Source organism: Mirounga leonina, unplaced genomic scaffold (genome assembly GCF_011800145.1).
Source record: "Mirounga leonina isolate KUSES-001 unplaced genomic scaffold, KU_Mleo_1.0 Mir_180, whole genome shotgun sequence".
Taxonomy (NCBI): domain Eukaryota; kingdom Metazoa; phylum Chordata; class Mammalia; order Carnivora; family Phocidae; genus Mirounga; species Mirounga leonina.
Window position 1 is genome coordinate 17,808,474 of NW_023270469.1, and position 20,793 is coordinate 17,829,266.

Sequence of the window (20,793 nt, forward strand, 5' to 3'; positions counted from 1 at the left end):
ACATATACTTAAATTTTATTTATTTTTATTTTATGTTTCCATCTATTTCTTTCAGCAATGCTTTATAGTTTTCGGCATAACAAATTTTGACACCTCCTTGGTTCAATTTAATTCCTTTAGATGCTACTGTAAATGGAATCGCTTATTTTTTATTTTTTTTTAATTTTTATTTTTTTTAAAGATTTTATTTATTTGACAGAGAGAGGATACAGCGAGAGAGGGAACACAAGCAGGGGGAGCGGGAGAGGGAGAAGCAGGCTTCCCGCGGAGCAGGGAGCCCAATGCGGGGCTCGATCCCAGGACCCCAGGATCACGACCTGAGCCGAAGGCAGACGCCTAACGACTGAGCCACCCAGGCGCCCCTGGAATCGCTTTTTAAATTTCCTCTTCAGGTTGCTCATCACTAGTACATAGAAACACAAATGTTGAGTGTATATTGATCTTCCACCTGGAAATGTTGTATTTGTTTATTAGCTCTGTAGCTTTCCTATGGATGATTTGAGATTTTCTATATATAGGAACATGTCGTCTATGAATAGAGACAGTTTTACCTCTTCCTTTCCAATTCAAATGCCTTCTATTTCTTTCATCGTCTAATAGTTCTGGCTAGAAGTCCCAGCACAAATGCTGAATAGCACTGGTGAAAGTGAGCATCCTTGTTCCTAATCTTAAGGAGAAAGCTTTCAGTCTTTTACCATTAATTAAAAATGATGTTAGCTGTAGGCTTTTCATAAATAATCTTTCATGGTAAGGCATTTTCCCCTCTTTCCCTCTGTGTGTGTGTGTGTGTGTGTGTGTAAATGAAAGGCTATTAAATTTTGTCAAATGCTTTTTCTGTGTCAACTGAAACGATTGTGTAGTTTTTATCTCTTCTATTAAATGTGGTGTATTACATCAATCGATTTTCCTATGTTGGGCCACCTTTTTCATTTTTCAGATAAATTCTACTTGGTGATGCTGTATGATCTTTTCACACTGCTGCTGGTTATGGTTTGTTAGTTTTTAGTTGAGAATTTTTGTGTTTATATTAGAAATGTAAATATAAATACTGTATCTTTGTCCTTATCTTTTCTATTAAAAAAATTTTCATGTTTCTACTGAAATCCCTTCATCTCTTCACATATATAGCTTACTTCTTTACTACTAGACAGTTCAGCATTTTATCATAGTTATTATTAAAGACTCTTTCTGATAACTCCAACACAGATGAAGAAATAGATCTAGACCATCTCTGGGCCTGCTTTTACTGACTGCTTTTCTTTTTATTGTGGGTTACACTTTCTTTTGTGTGTGTGTATTGCTGAACATATACTGAACATTTTATATTCAAGGGGTTTAGAGACTCAAGTAGGAAAGTATTTACCTCCAGAAAGAGGCATGCTATTTCTTTTGTCATGTAACAAATTCTTAAGCTATGTCTGGGCTTTGGTGCAGCTTTAGTCTGATTCCTCTGCTTGGAGATAGTGGTTTCCTCACACTTGGTGGTCTTACAAGTTTCAGAGAGATGTCTTTCAGTAATCTCCACTCCTACTTTTAGCCACCAACTGGGAGAAAGATTTGTTCCATGGCTGCTTTAGTCCATTAAACCAGCAAGGGAGAGACATGATAATGTAGGTGGCATAAAGTCTATTTTTCAGTATACACAGCAGAGGAGGTGTCCAGCTCTTCAAGGCAGCAGTGAAGTTTCTGGCACTCAGTCCCTAGCACTGACAGAACAAGTTATGGTCATGAGTCACAGTGTCAGTGATGTTTTCACTATAGCAGTACTGGGTTGGATGGCTGGACAATGTTCCAGACCATATAGCTTCCAAGCAAGAGATTTTATAATAACCTTTAAAAAAATTCTCTTCTGTTTCTGTACTATGGTTTATAAATTATCCTGATATGTGACATCAAATATAAAGTGCCTAGTAGAGTGCTGTCATGTAGGTAGTGATAAAAAAATATTAGCTATTAGTCTATTTCCATGATTCTAGGTATATAATGTAGTCAGAGTTCAAATGTTAGAAGGAGTTTTAGTCTACTATGAGGTCTTTCAGGTGAACACTTTACTCCCCCCTCCTTGCCCATGCCTGGATCTACAGTGGAGTTTGTAACCAAGGAACATCATAATTGATTATCCTCTACCCATGAAAGGACATGAAGATTTCTGCCTATTATTGGGTAATATAATTTACCTAGGATGGTTTTCAGGACTGTAACATTTATAGAGAAGCGATTAAACCTGGACCACTGCAATACCCTTATAACTATTCTCCCTGTTCTTGCTCTTGTTCTTTTACATGCTATTTGCTGTCCAGGAGCCAGAACAAACTTTAACTAGATAATTTCATTCCCTGCTCAGAACTTTCTAATGGATTCCTTCCAACACTCAACTAAATTCAAATGCCCTGTGGTGATTTATAAGGCCTATGTGATTTGAGCCCTGGCTAACTTGTTGCCTTACCTTCTCTTACTCTTTTTGCTTCCACAGTCTGCTCTAACCATCCTGGCCTTATTGCTTGACCCACCCAAGCTTATTCCTAGCGCCAAGGCTTTCACACTTAATACTTTATCACTCTGGAATATTCTTTCCTTTGATCTTATTACCTCACTCCTTCAGTTCCATACTCAAATGTCAGCTCCTCAGAGAAGACCATCCTACCTAAAATACCATATCATTGTTCCCTTACCCTGTTCTATTATTTTTCATAGTATGGATCACTATGAAAAGTGTGTTACAGGAGTGGCTGGGTGGCTCAGTTGGTTAAGTATGTGACTCTTGATTTCTGCTCAGGTAATGATCTCAGGGTTTTGAGACCAGGTTCAGGCTCTGAGCTCAGCAGGGAGTCTGCTTGAGATTCTCTCCCTCCCTCTTCCTCTGCTCCTCCCTCTTCCTCTGCTCCTCTCCCGACTAGTGCGCACATGCACTCACTCGCTCTCTCTTGCAAATAAATAAATCTTTTTTAAAAAGTGTGTTATACATTTATTATCTGTTTTCCTCAGTACCGTATAGTTCCAAAAAGGCAGAAACTTTGTCTTTTACCTCTAGCCCTTCCTCTTTTAACTGAGGATCCCTTATGGAAATATCCATATTGAATATCACTGCTTCAGCCAATACCATATAGGTGACAATAAAATAAAGAACAAAGTGGCATGTAAGAAATTAGTGAAGACTTTAAAAGGCAGAAGTTTATTTATAATAAAAAGGATGTTGGTAAGCATATGATAAAAATAAATGAAGGCTCTATGAAGGAGGGAAAAGAGAATCATGGAAATCAGCTAAGAGGCTGAGGCACTAAGTACTAACATCATGTCTATTAAAAATTTAAATTAGAATGGAAGTAAGAACATAAATAGAAGATAGAAACAGGGAGGGATGAATGCAGTTAAGTCCTTCCCTAAAGAAATTTCTTTTAAATGACTATATATAGAATAATAAAGAGAAAGGAAAAAAGAAATTAGAAGTTCTGAGATTCAGGGGTGCCTGGGTGGCTCAGTTGCTGAAGCATCTGCTTTCGGCTCAAGTCATGATCTCAGGGTCCTGGGATGGAGCCCCATGTCAGGCTCCCTGCTCAGCGGGGAGTCTGCTTCTCCCTTCCACTCTCCCTCTGCTCCTCCCTTGGCTCATGTGCACGTGTTCTTTCTAATAAATAAATAAAATCTTAAAAAAAAGGTTCTGAGATTCAGAATCCAATAGAATGGTGGTACCACTAGCAAATAAAATGAAGAAGTCACTGATTTAGAACAGGTTTGGAGAGAGAAGAGGTAGTATTTTCACTGTTAGTCATGGTGTATTCAAAGTAACAGTGACACAGATAGATGGAAATGTGATGCTATATAAGACGTACATTCTTGGGCGCCTGGGTGGCTCAGCTGGTTGAGCGACTGCCTTCAGCTCAGGTCATGATCCCGGAATCCCGGGATCGAGTCCCACATCGGGCTCCCTGCTCGGCGGGGAGCCTGCTTCTCCCTCTGACCCTCCCCCCTCTCATGTGCTCTCTCTCTCTCTCTCTCATTCTCTCTCCCTCAAATAAATAAATAAAATCTTAAAAAAAAAAGATGTACATTCTTTCAGCCCAACCATAACGTCACTGAACAATAAACACAATGCTTTGCTATTTTGATAATAAAATAATACAGTCTATTGTGCCTTAAAAGTATGACATTTGAAATCCATTTTTCTTTTCTTGTTTTGACAGAAGTATACACTGTAAAAGTTCTAGTACAGCAATACTCTGAGGACTTGAAACACTACTGAGTTTTAACTGCAACATTGTGATTTGCAACATCCTGAGCAAAGTGTGAAGTGATGAGAGTACCATCTATGTTCTCTATCTTAACTGCTTTGCCATCATCATACAAAAACAGCCATAGTCAATATACAAATGAATGAGCATGGCAACAAGATGAGTGAGGTACACTATAGGCATTTTATGACAAGGGGCCAGAGATTGAAATTCCTATCAATGCATGGGATAATCAGTTCTTTCAAGCACAGAACTAGTCTATGTTGCACAGAACTTCAGAAGGCCCTACACATATTTATGTATATAGAAAAGTTTATGAACTTAGAACCCAACTCCTTAGTATATATAAATACCAAAGATTTTATTTATTTCTTTGTCACAGAGAGAGAGAGAGCACAAGCAGGGGGAGCAGGAAAGTGAGAGGGAGAAGCAGGTTCTCTGCCGAGCAAGGAGCTAATGTGGGGCTCGATCCTGGGACTCTGGGATCACGACCTGAGCCAAAAGCAGACGCTTAACCAACTGAGCCACCCAGGTGCCCCCAAATTAGAGTTTTAACACATGAATGCTTTTTTTTTTAAAAAGATTTTATTTATTTATTTATTTGACAGAAAGAGAGAGAGCACAAGCAGAGGAGCGAGAAGCAGGCTCTCCACTGAGCAGAGAGCCTGATGTGGGGCTTGAACCGAGGACCCTGGGATCATGACCTGAGCCGATGGCAGACGCTTAACCGAGTGAGCCACCCAGGCGCCCCTTAACACATCAATGTTTAATGAATGTGACTACCATATAAATTGAAGAAAACTTTAGCAAGAGTTCATCATTTCAGAAAATCATGTCATTGCCAATAATGCCACTCACTAATGGAATTTAGGTTGCTGATCAACATACCTGCTTTTGTACCTGCAACACTTGCAGTGATACTGCAGGTAAAAATATCTAACTACTTCATTGTCTTCTACAGTCAATACCAACCTTTTTCATTTTGAAACAGAACTATTTTGTTGTAATTTAGTTTTCTAAATTTATTTCCTCGTAATAATTACAGCATTATTTTGATATTCTTAAATTTGTACGTGCAAGTTGATTATATAATCTTTGCATTTCCATTTCAGGTTAATAAAGTAGTGTTACAAAATATTTGTTTAAAAAAAAGTGGGGGGCGCCTGGGTGGCTCAGTTGGTTAAGCGACTGCCTTCAGCTCAGGTCATGATCCTGGAGTCCTGGGATCAAGTCCCACATTGGGCTCCCTGCTCGGTGGGGAGTCTGCTTCTCCCTCTGATCCTCTTCCCTCTCGTGCTCTCTGTCTCTCATTCTCTCTCCCTCAAATAAATAAATAAAATCGTAAAAAAAAATAAAAAAATAAAAAAATAAAGTGGGGTCGGGTATGATCATTACTCTAGAATATTTGCAAGTCAAGAGGCACATGGGCATTTTTCTCTTGACCTATCTAAAAGCAAATCTTCCAATTTCCTGTCTAGGGAACATAAACTTGTTATAAGCATTTTGGGAGTTAAGAAAAGGGGACAGCAGTCTCCCTACTCAGTATGCAGACTTTCATTATGCCTCCCCTCCATCCCAACTCCATTTTCTGTACAGATCCTCAAGCTCTGCCTTCAGTAATTCTAGAACCTAAAATCTCTATTTCATTCCCTCTAAAGAGTAAATCTGCAATATTCTCACAGGGTAAGACAGTGGTTATCACTTGGCTATGCCACATAAGAGAAAAATCTGGGAAGTCTAACTACTTTTTGTAGACTTTCAACCAGTCCTTTTGCTTTCAGCTCCACCTCACATCCCACTTTCAGAGACACTCACTGCCTCAAATTCCTGAGTCTTTCCAGGGTTCTTTGGTGTAAAATGATTTGTGTTCTTTACTGATTCTCTCTATCCAACAGGCTTAAGTTGCAGCTGTCTAAGTTCTAATGACAGTAAAATATATGTGTTCAATTTACTATATTTAACTGGAAGTTGCAGTTTTCTGTAAATATTTATATAGTCAAGAAATCTATCAATATTCTCTCTTTTTTTAAGATCTTATTTTTAAGTAATCTCTACACCCAACCTGGGGCTCAAACCTACAACCCCAAGATCAAGAGCTGCACACCCCAGGGCACCTGTGTGGCTCAGCTGGTTAAGTGTTGAACCCTTGATTTTGGCTCAGGTCATGATCTCGTGGGATTGAGCCCTGTGTCTGCTCCGGGCTCAGTGGGGCTTCTGCTTGAGATTCTCTCTCTCCCTCTAGGTCTGCTCCTCCCCACCGCCTTGCACAAGCATGCGCCCGTGCTCTCTCTCACTCTCTCTCAAAAAAAAAAAAAACCTACATTGACTGAGCCAACCAGGTACCCCTCAATACTTTCAGTTGTGATTTCTTTTTATATATTTTCATAGAATAAGTTAATAAATTTTATACAGATTTAATTAAATTGAAAATATTCCATAAAAAAATAAAATGCCAACATGATCACAATAAAAAAAAAACTAAATCAATAACTAAAGAAGAAATTGGAAACCCATGGTTACTAAGTGATTAGCTATTCCTTTCTGCTATACCTGTTGCTCTTTCATGTTTAATCCAAATTGAACAAATTACTCTATGGAACCAACTATTCGTCTAATAGAGGAAGAAACACCAACAACTTTACCACTCGCCTCTAAGTATTGTGAAGGGGACAGGGTCCATCCTGTTACCTCCAGAGCACAGTAGAGTACCTAGCACATTACAGACGTTCAATCACTGATGAATGAATGAATTTTGGAATAAGAGAGGACAATTTTGTGGAGCAAAATAACTCATGAGATTAGCCAGCAGAATTATTTAAATAAGAATAACAGTCACTAAAGTAGGCTGTTCTAAACGAAGTAGTTAAGTCTAAAATAGAAAATACAAATAAAAATTTTATTGCTATCTATTAAGCTACCCAAATATCACGTACCAGTAAGTACTATATACCAAAGTATCCTAGTCATATTAGATGACTCACATTAATACCAGCTTGGCAAAGACATAAGCCACCTGTCCTTTATACTTCGATAGTAAAATAAACCAGTGATGGGGGAAGGTAATCATGCATATAAGATTTCAAAGGGAATATATTTTGTAACACATACTTCAGCCAGCATCTGCTCCAAGCATATGGACTATACAGCATATAAAAAATAGGGTTTCTCCTATGCATCTTAGGGATTTGAAAGGGACGTCAAATAAATTAGACTGTCTTCCCACTTTATTTTCAGATGAGCATTATGTTATAGGCCATAAACAAATTATTGCTGCTAACATTACTCTCTAAAAACTTTCATCTAGCATCAGTATAACTCTCTTCAGGCACCCTCTGCTTTGGAGAAGAAAGTAAGCCAAGTTGTTTGTTATGTTTCTGTATCGTTTCCATAGCAAAGGTCTGTGCCTGCTTAATTTAACTAAAGCTGGAGTGTTAAAGCCTGAAGGTCACTATAGGACAAACCAGAGCAGCTTCAATAAGAGCAATTCTATTATCAGTTCTGCTAAATTACTCGGGGGGGGGGGGTGGAATCTGAATATATCAGAAACATGAGAATACATCATAGAAATACTAAAAATACAAAATTACAAAATTAAATTTCCATAATATAAACAAACTGTTTCAAACTGAAAATGTGCATATAACAACATCATATAAAAAAAATCATCACCTGGGAAAGGATCTTGGTGTATGATGAAATACAAAGTCTAAGTATGAAAAAAATTCTACAATCCCATTTTCATTTTAATTGTTTAGGATTTATTTATTTACTTCAGAGAGAGAGAAAGCAAGCAAGCAAGCAGGGAGGGGCAGAAGAAGGAGAGTGAGACCCTCAAGCAGACTCTGTGCAGTGTGGAGCCTGGTGCCTGGCTCGATCCCATGACTGTGAGATCAAGACCTAAGCCAAAACCAAGAGTCGGATGCCAACCAACTGAGTCACCCAAGTGTCCCAACAATCCCCATTTTTAAAATTTCAGTAACTTTTAAGATGAGATTCAAAATATCTATGCGTTGGGAGTGTCTGGGTGGCTCAGTTGGTTAAGCGTCTGTCTTTGGCTCAGGGAATGATTTCCAGGTCCTGGGATTGGCCTGCCGCAGGCTGCCTTGCTCAGTGGAGAGTCTGCTTTTCTCTCTCCCTCTGCCTCTTCCCTCCGCCCCCCGGACTTGTGCGTGTGCTCTCAAATAAATAAATTTAAAAAATACTAAATATCTGTGCCTTAATAAAATTATCACTGTATAATAAAATGTATGTGTAGCTTTATGCAATTCTACCCCATGTGTAGATTCAAGTAACCAACATCACAGTCAAGATAAGGAACTCTTCCAACACCACAAAGGAACTCTCTTGTACTACCCCTTTATATTTGCAGTCTTCAACTTGTTCCTGTTCCCTGGCTATCAAACCAGCACTGCCCAACAGAACTTTCTGCAATGATAAAAATCTTCTACATCTGCATTTTTTTAAAAATCCATGATCTATGTGGAATCAATTCTTGTGTAAAATGTGAGGTTTAGGTTCAGATTTATTTTCTGAATGGAAAATAAATGGATGTCCTATGGATGTCCAATTGCTCCAACATCATTTGTTAAAAAGACAATGTAGGCGGCGCCTGGGTGGCTCAGTCGGTTGGGCATCTGCCTTCGGCTTGGGTCATGATCCCGGGGTCCTGGGATCGAGTCCCGCATTGGGCTCCTTGCTCTGCGGGGAGCCTACTTCTCCCTCTCCACCCCACTTGTGATCTCTCTCACTATCTCTGTCTCTCTCTCTCAAATAAATAAAATCTAAAAAAAAAAAAGACAATGTAGGGGCTCCTGGGTTGCTCAGTTAAGCATCTGACTCTTGATTTTGGCTTAGGTCATGATCTCAGGGTTGTGAGATCAAGCCCTGCATTAGGCTCCGCACTGGGCATGAAGCCTGCTTAAGATTCTCTCCCTCTCTTTCCCTTCCTCCCTAAAAAAAAAAAAAAAGAAAAGACAACAGTCATTAGCCACACACCTACCAACACTTGAAATGCTGATAATGCAACTAAAGAACTCATTTCTAATTCTGGTTAATTTAAATTTAAATGTGGCCAGTGGCTACTGGATTGGATAGTGTAGTTCTCTCTCTCTCTTTTTTTTTTTTTAGATTTTCTTTATTTATCTGACAGAGAGAGACACAGCAAGAGAGGGAACACAAGCAGGGAGAGTGGGAGAGGGAGAAGCAGGCTTCCCACGAAGTAGGAAGCCCGATGCGGAGCTCGATCCCAGGACCCTGTGACCATGACCTGAGCCAAAGGCAGATGCTTAACGACTGAGCCACCCAGGCGCCCCAGGATAGTGCAGTTCTAAACTCTTCCCTCTACTTATCCTTTCTTAGTATCTACCTTTTCTCTGGTTAATGTTTATTAATGAGCTATACACTTTTTTTTTTTTTTAAAGATTTTATTTATTTGACAGAGACAGACACAGTGAGAGAGGGAACACAAGCAGGGGGAGTGGGAGAGGGAGAAGCAGACTTCCCGCAGAGCAGGGAGCCTGATGTGGGGCTCGATCCCAGGACGGTGGGATCATGACCTGAGCCGAAGGCAGATGCTTAACGACTGAGCCACCCAGGCGCCCTCTACGACCTTTTTTTAAATAAGCAGTACCCATTTCAACCCCTTCACCTATTTGCTCTTTTAGAAATGTGAATTTCCTCCATTAAACCTTTATCCTACTTTACTGTTATTATCTCATTTGCAAGCTTCACCAAACTATAAACTTCATGGAACTAGGAAACATGTCTGATTTCCCCCCACTGAATCCCCAGCTACTATAGTAAAAGACTGGCTTGAATGTATTAAATAGTTGCACACCATATTAACGAATAAGATTATTTACTTCAGGGGCACCTGAGTGATGCAGTCAGTTAAGTGACTGGACTGACTCTTGGTTTCGGCTCAGGTGGTAATCTCAGGGTTGTGAGATCAAGCCCTGCATTGGGGTCTGCGGTCAGCGCAGAGTCTGCTTAAGATTCTAACCACCCCACCACTTGTATGCTCTCTTACTCTTACTCTGCTACTTATTCTTCATCAGGGTTCACAGAGTACTGATCAACATTTACTGAGCATTTGTGTAAGGTACTATGCCATGTTCTGTACATGCAGTGTTTCATTTAATCCTCATATCAGTTCTTAGGTAGGATGATATTATCCTCACTTCATAAAAAAGTGATAATTAGTCTCTTATCACATCACATACTAATTCTCACTATTATAACATTGTAATAATATTTTATTTACTTTTTCATTGTCTCTTCTCAGTATAATGTAAGAAAGGCCCATGAGGGCAGGACTTTGTCTTGTTCATCTCTAGATCCCCAGCATCTACAATACTGTCTATAATGTAGTGAGCAATCAAAAAATATTTACTGAGTGAGTGAGTGGATAGATGGATGAATAAATTAAGCATTGAATGATTTAATAAAAAAAAATCTAGAAAAGTTACTTGGCCAAAGTACAGGATAGGAATCAAACCCAAGCAGTGTGGCTACAGAACCCTATTAGTCACTTATCTACTATTAAACTCCTGAATATAAATTAAAAGACCAATACTGTATAGGGGATATGGCAGAGAAGACATGCTGACATCAAAGATTTATGTAGAGTCATGTTGTATAGTATAGTATAGAGTTGTTGCTGAGGAAAGACTCCCAACCCAGGGACTACTTTTCACAGTCCCTGTCTATATAAGTAGGGTCATGTGACTACTTCTGGCCATTGGACTGTGAGAAGTAATAACTGGTAGTAATTTCCAGGTTCACGTATCTTATGTACCTTCCCTATACTCCATTTGCTTTTCCTAGGAACCATGGAGGCTGTGTATTGAAGATGATAGCATCACAAGATGGAGAGACCTTGAATTCATGAGTGACAATCTCTAAGAAAATAAAAAATAAACTTCCTTTATTTGGGTCCTAAACCACTGAGAACTGGGAAGTATTAGTCATAGTAGGGAGCCTAACATGATTAATCCAAGAGAGCTTAAACTACAATAATGGTAAATAAAGGTCTAAGATTTTTATCAGGGATTATAAAGGTAATAGAAGCAGCATGTGACTTTAAGTCAAAGACCAGGGTTTCTAAAAAAGCTTATTTGGAGAATTAAATGAGACAATGTGAAAGTAGTTATGAAAATGAAAAGCACTACGAAATTATAACTTAACTGTAGTATAAGAGGCAATATAGTACAATAGAAAACATAACAGCAGAGTCAAAAGGCCTGGGTTTAAGATCTCTACCAATTACATCATGTGTAATCTTTTTTTTTAAGATTTTATTTATTTATTTGAGAGAGAGGGAGAGAGAGCACAAGCAGGCAGAGGGGCAAAGGGAAGGGAGAAGGAGACTCCCCACTGAGCAGGGAGCCTGATGTGGGGCTCAATCCCAGGTCCCTGAGATCATGACCCGAGCCAAAGGCAGATGCTTAACCGACCAAGCCACCCAGGCGCCCCTACATCATGTGTAATCTTAAATCACCTGCACAATGTACTTGCCTTGCCCTTTTCAAAGAACTATTGTGAATATTAAATATAAACTCTGAGAAAACATTTTATAAACTATAAAGCAGTACAAAAAGGGAATTTTTGCGATTAGCAGGAGCACAAATATGTAAAATGTCACTGAATTCGGCAATTTAAATAGCATATTCTCTTTTAGCACTTTGGGAATAAATGTGCACATGAAAAAAATTCTTTTAAAATATGTGTTCTAAAAATTAAAAAATTATTCTAAAAGATACGGAGATTCTATATGTTAAAACATTTAAAACAAAATTCATAGTATTAAAATCTGTAAGTCTCTTTCAATCCTAGTGAATGATGAAAATGTACATCTTCACTACAAAACTCTAATAAAAACTACCGACTTTAATTAAAGAGACAATTTTCCCATATTTGGCTAAGGACTAAAAAGAAAAATAATCTGATTAAGTATTCATTATAACCTATGCTAAATTTACTACAGATTAATTTCCTGGCAACAAGTAAACAATTTAGTTTCATTTTAGACTAACCTGCATGTTTCTCAATTGTGCTTGTACATGCCAAAGGCACTACAGAAATTTTTTATCCCCACAACTCAAAAACATTATAGATGTGTAAAACCTAAGAAAACCCCACTGGGAACTTGGAATAAGATTAACAGTGCTGCATAATTCTACAGTCCCTAACCATACAGTATACAAAGACATGAGACTATATATATACATATATATGTGCATATATATATGACATACAACATATATATACCAGTATCAATCATTCATCTATCAAACCAATTTAATAATAAAAGAACATTCAACTTCTTTCTATTTTGCATTCTCCATTTACAAATTTACCACATTTTACTTTTTCTCCTGGAATACACACATTAAGACTAGGATATTAAAAAAACAATTGCAGGGGCGCCTGGGTGGCTCAGTCACTTGAGCATCTGACTTCTGCTCAGGTCATGATCTCAGGGTCCTGGGATAGAGCCCTGCGTAAGGCTCCCCACTCAGCAGGGAGTCTGCTTGAGATTCTCTCTCTCCTTCTCCCTCCGCCCCACCCCCTGCTCATGTTCTCTGTGTCTCAAATAAATAAATAAAATCTTTTATTTTTTTTTTTAAAGATTTTTATTTATTTGACAGAGACACAGTGAGAGAGGGAACACAAGCTGGGGGAGTGGGAAAGGGAGAAGCAGGCTTCTCGCTGAGCAGGGAGCGGGCTCATGACCTGAGCCAAAGGCAGACGCTTAACAACTGAGCCACCCAGGCGCCCCTATTTAGTATCTTTGACCTTAGATCTTTTTAGGACCTCTGAGAATGAAGAACAATATCTAAGATTCGGTAGTTCTTAGTTTTACTTCTATTTCATTTTTAAAATGTTTCATTCAAATAAAATTAAAGTTAATATTCAACTATTATGATTCAAAACTTACATATTAAATATATTTCACACACTCAACTATTATATAATTTTTATGATTTCAGGTTAGTTTTATTTTCTTCTAATAAATTCAGATAAAAATAAATATTTTAATCACAAAGATGTTCAGTATAATCTTATCCTTAAAAAATTCATTCTATTTTCTAGCCATCCACTCAGTCTTTCATTAAATATACAGAGAATTATCTGAAATGTTAATCAAATACTAACAACTACTTATTTCTGAGGGTTTTTTTTTTTTTTTAAGATTTTATTTACTTGACAGAGAGAGCACAAGCAGGGGGAGTGGCAGGCAGAGGGAGAGGGAGAAGCAGGCTTCCTGCTCAGCAGGGAGCCCGATGCGGGACTCGATCCCAGGACCCCGGGATCATGACCTGAGCAGAAGACAGACGCTTCACCAACTGAGCCACCCATGTGCCCCTTTCTGAAGGGCTTAGATTTGGGGTAATTTACTGCTTTATTCTACTTTTTTGGTGTTACTTGGATTTTAAATGAGCGTGTATTATACTTAAAAGCATAATACAGTTGTGGTTTTGTTTTTTGTTTTTTTAAAGATTTATTTGACAGAGAGAGATACAGCGAGAGAGGGAACACAAGCATGGGGAGTGGGAGAGGGAGAAATAGGCCTCCCGCTGAGCAGGGAGCCCGATGTGGGGCTCGATCGCAGGACCCCGGGATCATGACCTCAGCTGAAGGCAAATGCTTAACGACTGAGCCACCCAGGCACCCCTTGTGTTTTGTTTTAATGAGAAAAACAACTGTTTGATCACTATAATCTTTCCCCAGAGTTCCCCAGCTAGAGAGTCAGTCCACAATCAAAAGACTATTTTTCAGTATAGAAAATAAAACAAAACAAAAAAATCCAAAAATCCTCAATGCAGAAGTGCTGCCATTATCAACAAGAACACAAAACCTCAATAGAGGCTTTGAAGCTTTGAGTTTTCTCTCTTTGGGCTCAGTAGTACCTAAATGTGCAGACTATCATCAACAGATATATGGTATCTCCAAAAGAAGCCCCAACTCATACCTTTACAACAGGATGTCCCCCAGTAGATGCTTTTACTGCTCCTCGACTACCTTCAGTTTCATAATGGGCTCGATGATGAGTTTTAGGTTGCACTTCTATTTTCAGTTCACACTGTCCAAAATGAGTTGGTAAAGGCCAGTCTAGTGGAGGTAATGAAGATGTGCTATAAACAAAACACACAAAAAATTCATTTCACCATGCTATTATTGCCAAGCAATGATTCAAATCACTTCTTTGCTAGCAACGAACATTTCTTTCTTCCTGTGATCTCTGAAGCAGAGTACTGCAAAACTTCACTTAATAAGTTATAACACTGGATATGATGGGTACTTAAGAAATAATTCTTTAACCTGAAGAATAAAATCAATTTCATTTACTTCTTGGTTTCCTGTATTTTTTTTTTAAAAGGACAAGTTTTAACATTCTGTAAAACTATAACTGATTCTCAACTATGTGTACATAATTATAAAAACAAAAGAATTTAATTTTCTTAAGCAAAGATGTCCATCTGTGTGTATGTATATCAATGTCTAAGGATCCAAACATCCCTGTATCTCAGTACATAGACCTCCTTCATGATGTGTAGCCATAGAAGTTAGTCTGCTGTACATGTTGCTTCCCCACTTTCTCCCTATAGCTCTTTTCCCTGTCTCACTGAAATACTGCTTATAGTCAGCAGTATACTGTAATTTGAGGAACAAATTTAATTTCACTATACACCTGGCTGAAAAAAATATAAGGCCTATCACTGAAGCACTCTGTCAATTTTAGAGAAAATGTCAGTTGATCAGTAAGATAATTTAAACAGCTTAAAGGGGTAGGGATACAGATTCATTCAGACATATTAACACTGAAAATGTAGGATTTAAAAAAGAAGTAACTTATACATCTATAGGTCAAATATTTAAGGACCCAAAGCTACAATAATTAATGTTAAAAATATCTTCTTAGTGACTGATGAAATAGGACTTTTAAGGTCTCTTCCACCTCTGAAATGCTGTTATTCCTATCATTCATTTCTTTGAATGTCCCCAGCCCAGCTTTACTAACTACTGTGAAACACAAAAGGTATTAACTTCTACTAGTCTGAAACAACTCAATTTCAACTCTCAGCTAGTTTCCACACTGTTCCATAGACTTAAGTAAACCCCTAAAAAGATTAAGATAATTTTCAGAAGCAGTGTGCATGATAGGCTTAAAGGTGTCTTCAATACCATAATTCCACATTTTATTTTTCTAAAGATCTGGATCAAGAAATAAACATTCATACCAGTGAAAAATCATTAAAAAAAAAAAAAGTAAACAAACCCAACTCCACCATGTGGACGATAACAGTTGTCTTTTCTAATCAATTATAGACTAGATTGATTCTATAAAATAGGATTATGGTAACTGATCAGTCATTTGGAAAATAAAGTTGTTACACTTTACTCCAGTCCTTAGCTAGACTCAAGATTCAAATATATATATATAAATACAAATACTGTATGTTATATACATATATTATAAAACTAATATGTAAATAAAAATTTTATTAGAAATGTACAAGTTAGATTTTTGCTTATTTTTAATTATTTTAGACTGGGGTAAGGCTTTCAAATATAACACAAAATCCAAAAGCCATACGGCAGAAGACAAATTTGAATACATAAAATGTTAAAATTCCTCTACACTAATAAAAAAGTCAAATTTATAAAGTCAAAAGACAAAAAATTGTGAAAAAAGCTTGCCTTAATATACAAACTTCATTTGTACAATAAGTTCTTAAAAATATAAAAAGCCTATTCGCAATTAGTTTTATTAGTAATTTAACTCATATTATAATCAAACCCTTTACAAGAAGCTTTTTTAGATAAGAAAATTCTTTCTAGGGATTCTTAAATGTAATTTACTATTATTTACAATTCATTATCTATATGCTTTTAAAATGCTAAGTCCAGCCTCTATAAAGGCCCTTTTAAGACTCAATGGAAAAGACTTTAATTGATTTGTCCAAAAGACACTGAAAAAGGGGGCGGGGGGAATGGTCAAACCATTCCATATAGATAATGTAGTCGCATGCCACCAATAACCCATAAGCATGAACAATGACCAGCAGCCATTTCCATCAACTCACCGAAATATTGGGGTGTGGCCAGGCTTTGGTTTGCTCCAGGTAAAAGGTGAAGGAACTGAAAGAAACTGGTCACCAGATGAATCTTTCTTTAAAGGATACTGAGATCCAAGGCCATCATCTATCGAAGTCTCCCGGGATGGTGATAAATTCCCTTGGTCATCTGAACAGAGCTCTAATTTTCCTGGTAGTACAGTAGCTTGATCTTCAGAAGTCTTCCTTGTTTTCAGAGGGATATCAGTCTCTACACAGTACTGAAATGGAAAAAGTGCAGGGCCAAGGCCTGATCCCCCCTGGACAGAAGCATTAAGCCAGGTATCTTCTGTTACACTTCCCCTGGGGGAGTGACCAGGAGAAGGAACAGGTGAGTGATGGGGTGAAAGGGACCCAGCATAACAAACCTCAGCACTGGAGTGCCGGCGTTTCCCACAGGGGGAGGTAGGCCTTGACGAGGGCCCTGAGGCTGGCCTGGGGCTCAGCCAATTCTCATCAGTGACACTAGATCTAGGAGAGTGGCAAGGAGATTGCCTGGGTGACAAGGAGTGTCCAAGTCCATATTGTTGATGCCAGGACTCTTCCCCAGGGCAGCCTCCTGGCGAGCCACCAGGAGAAGTCAGAGGGGATCCGAGAGTAAATCGGGCGGCAGCTTCGTTCAACTCCGAATCCACATCATCATAAATGTGTGAAAGAGATTCACAAGAAGATGCATCTGAGAACCAGCTCCTAGAAGATATACTGCTGGCAGGACTAGGACTAAGGGAAGACTCCCGGTAGGATGGCTCAAGAGGAAGATAGAGATGATCTCTAGAAGGCCTTTCCAAATACTCCCTTTCTGGGTCATTTATGTGTAGGTCATCTTCATGAGCATCTATTTCTTGATGACAGTTAGGAGAGATGGATGTAATTTGAATACTTGGGCACTCAAAAGTTTTGGGACCACCTAATGGGCTGTATTTAGATTCAGGAATCTCACAAGTTCCTTCATAGTTTTTGTGACCTTGGAGCTGAAACGATGGTGACAAAACAGAAGAGTGAGACGGTAATCCATGATGTGGTAAGCAAAGTGGTGAGTTTAAAGCAGATGGAGGTGGATCTACATTAAAGATGTAAATGGATGCACAATCATCTGGCTCAAGATCTATGGGGGGAAAGAAAAAAAAAAGAAAAAAAATCAACAAAACAAGAAATTAGAAAATTTAGATGTATAAATTACTAGATGAGAAAGTAAATAATAATCTTGAGAGAAAAAAGTGGATACAAAATGTGTATCATTAGCTCCACTACAGAGTGGTGTGTGTGTTTTGTTTATATTCAAATCCCTTCTCTGCCAACACCAACAATGTGGGTTGTTTTTTTTTTAATTTTTAACATAATCTCTACACCCAACATGGGGCTTGAACTCACAACCCTGAGATCAAGAGTTGCATGCTCTACTGAATGAGCCAGCCAGGCGCCCCAACATGTATTTTTAAAAAAATATATCTGGTTATTTCTGCAGATATGTTATTATTACATATTTATATTTGTAATTATAGGTGTAATTTTTCCCTTATTTCTACATTTTCTAAAATGAAAATCACAAAACATCTGAAAATAAATGCTTCTATAAAAGAAATAATCAGGGGCACCTGGGTGGCTCAGTTGTTACGTGTCTGCCTTCGGCTCGGGTCATGATCCCAGGTTCCTGGGATCGAGCCCCACATCAGGCTCCGCCTGTTTCTCCCTCTCCCACTCCCCCTGCTTGTGTTCCCTCTCTCACTGTCTCTCTCGCTCTGTCAAATAAATAAATAAAATCTTAAAAAAAAAAAAATCATATTCATAATTCCAAAAAACATTCATGGAATTATAAAATGATACAATTCTATAAATTCAGCCTCATCTGGGGTCTGCAAGTTAAAATGGAATAAAGAATAGAACAGAGTCTTTGAAATGTTTTTAGTTCATAAGCATACACACTAAGTTTATTAATGCGAAGGATTACAGACTCAACTTAGGAGACCTAGATTCTAGTTCACCTTTGCCATTAACTGTGAGCTCTTAGTAGTATCATTTAACCTCTCCAAGACCTCAATTTTCGTGCAGTAGTGCCAGAACTTTCCACTAAAGAATTTTTTTTTTAATTTGAGAGAGAGAGCGTGCACACATGCGCACATGAATGGGGGAGGGGCAGAAGGAGAGGGAGAATCTCAAGCAGATTCCCCACTGAGCACTGAGCCTGCGGGGCTCAATCCCAGGATCCTAAGATCATGACCTAAGCCAAAATCAGATGCTTAACCGACTGAGCTACCCAGGTGCCCCCAAGAAATTTTCATGATTAACAATAGTAGCTTTCTCTTTCAACAACATACCATCAAGAATTTCTATCTTTGGACATAGCAGACCAGTTTACAAGAGCCACATGATCCCACTGGATCCTTTACCTCAACTAGAAAATAACTCATTAGAGCCTTTAACCTATGATTGGTTGTTAAAGTAAACCTCATAATGGCAGAGCTTTTAAAATGCAACCCTTGCTGGACGGAATATTTAACACTAAACAAGTCCTGCCAAATTACCTCCTGAGAGTATTTGCAGCAATACAGGTATTTTGCAACTTGACTTTTGGAATGGAGTGATTATTATCCTTTTCACAGAGACAGAAGTTTGAAGCACTAGCACAAGGTGCTGGTTAACACCTTCACTTTTTCCAAAGAGATCATTGGGAAACCAAAGACGAAACTGTTCATAGATAGAACAGAGAGAAGCAAAAACCTTTAGCCTCTTCTCAAAAGTACTCAAGGAGATCACATTATTTCATTACATTAGTACCCCTGGAAAATAACATCTTTAGAATCCTAGTGCTGCTATCATTAACCAACATCCCATAATTTAACTATCTCCATAAATTCTAGATTTTGGAACTTTAAAGATGATCTATGGTTAGTGACCACATTCAGTAAAGAGTTTTTACATGTATTAAAACAAACAAACAAAAAAACCCCCTATGTTTAATTAAACCCTGGCTCTGCCATTCCATAGCTGTACAAATTTGGACAAGTTATTTAACTGGCTTGAACCTCAGTTTTCTGAGGCAGTTTTTTTCTATAAAACTGTCAGGAGGTGAGCAGGGTATCAAGTGAAACACACACGACCATTTTAAAACAAGCAACCTAATATAAGGATTAATATTTAGCAAGAATTCACTACATGTTAATTACCTTGTCTTTCCCTTTTAAAAATTTAAGATGGGTATGTTATATTATACTTTATTATTTTTTTTTTAACTCTGTAGTATTTCTTAATAAACTGTAACACCTTTTTAAGTACACCACTCACTCCACACTCCCACTCCACTTACTGAATCAAGATAAGTAGGAAGGTTAGAGCTCCAAAGAAGAAAACTGCTATTTGACAGTGACAAAAGCTGGGGGAAAAAGCTTTTAAAAATAAACTTGTGGTAAGCATAGCATAATGTATAGAGATACTGAAACATTATGTTGTACAGCTGAAACTAATTTAACATTGTGTGTCAACTATACTCAAATAAAAATGAATTGAACAACAAAAATAAGAGATTTGGGGAAAACAGTGAGTCACTTCTAATGGGTATTGGGTTTCTTTCTGGAGTGATGAAATTTTTTTTTTAAAGACTTTATTTATTTACTTGACAGAGTGAGAGAGAGAATGAGAGCACAAGCAGGGGGAGCAGCAGAGGGAGAGGGAGAAGCAGGCTCTCTGCTCGGGGCTTGATCCCAAAACCCTGGGATCATGATGAGTCGAAGGCCAACGCTTACCCGACTGAGCCACCCAGGCACCCCTGGAGTGATAAAAATGTTCTAATATTGACTGTGGTGATGATTACCCTACTCTGTAAATATACTAAAAACAATGAATGGTACGCTTTAAATGGGTGAATTGTATGGTATGTGAATTACAACCTAATAAAGCAGTTATGAAAATATATATAGAACACATATTATCAAAAAAAAGAACACATATTATCTATATTTTATCACAATTAAAACTTTTGTAGAAGTTAAAAACATGTTTCTTATCTAAGAAAATCATAAACAAATGCTATCACCTAACACTTAACTAATATTTAACATTTTCATATATATCTTTGTCTACATGGGTATATTTTTTATATAGCTGTGGGTCACAGTATTTCGGAGGTTGTACTGGTTGTTGTTTTTTTTAAGGTTTTACTTATTTGAGAGAGAGCCTGAGCAGGGGTGGGAGGGAGAGGAAGCAGCAGACTCCTCACTGAGCAGGGAGCCCAACATGGCAGGACCCCAAGATCATGACCTGAGCCAAAGACAGACACTTTTTTTTTTTTAAGATTTTATTTATTCATTTGAGAGAGAGAGAGAGAACACAAGCAGGGGGAGAGGCTGAGGGAGAGGGAGAAGCAGGCTCCCTGCTGAGGTGGGAGCCCAATGTGGGGCTTGATCCTAGGACTGGAGATCCATGACCTGGAGATCATGATCATGAGTCGA

General features: G+C 38.1%; 1 protein-coding gene across 3 annotated transcripts in view; it reads right to left on the reverse strand.

Annotated features, from left to right (window-relative positions):
* Positions 1-20,793, reverse strand: part of NFATC3 (nuclear factor of activated T cells 3) — a 119,152-nt gene that overhangs the window by 57,843 nt on the left and 40,516 nt on the right. For all 3 annotated transcript variants that reach the window (XM_035024925.1, XM_035024926.1, XM_035024927.1), the window contains exons 2-3: positions 16,319-17,453; positions 14,203-14,365 (exon numbers count right to left, since the gene is read on the reverse strand). In XM_035024925.1, coding sequence (XP_034880816.1) covers positions 14,203-14,365; positions 16,319-17,453 — 1,298 coding nt within the window. The remainder of the gene's footprint in view (positions 1-14,202; positions 14,366-16,318; positions 17,454-20,793) is intronic.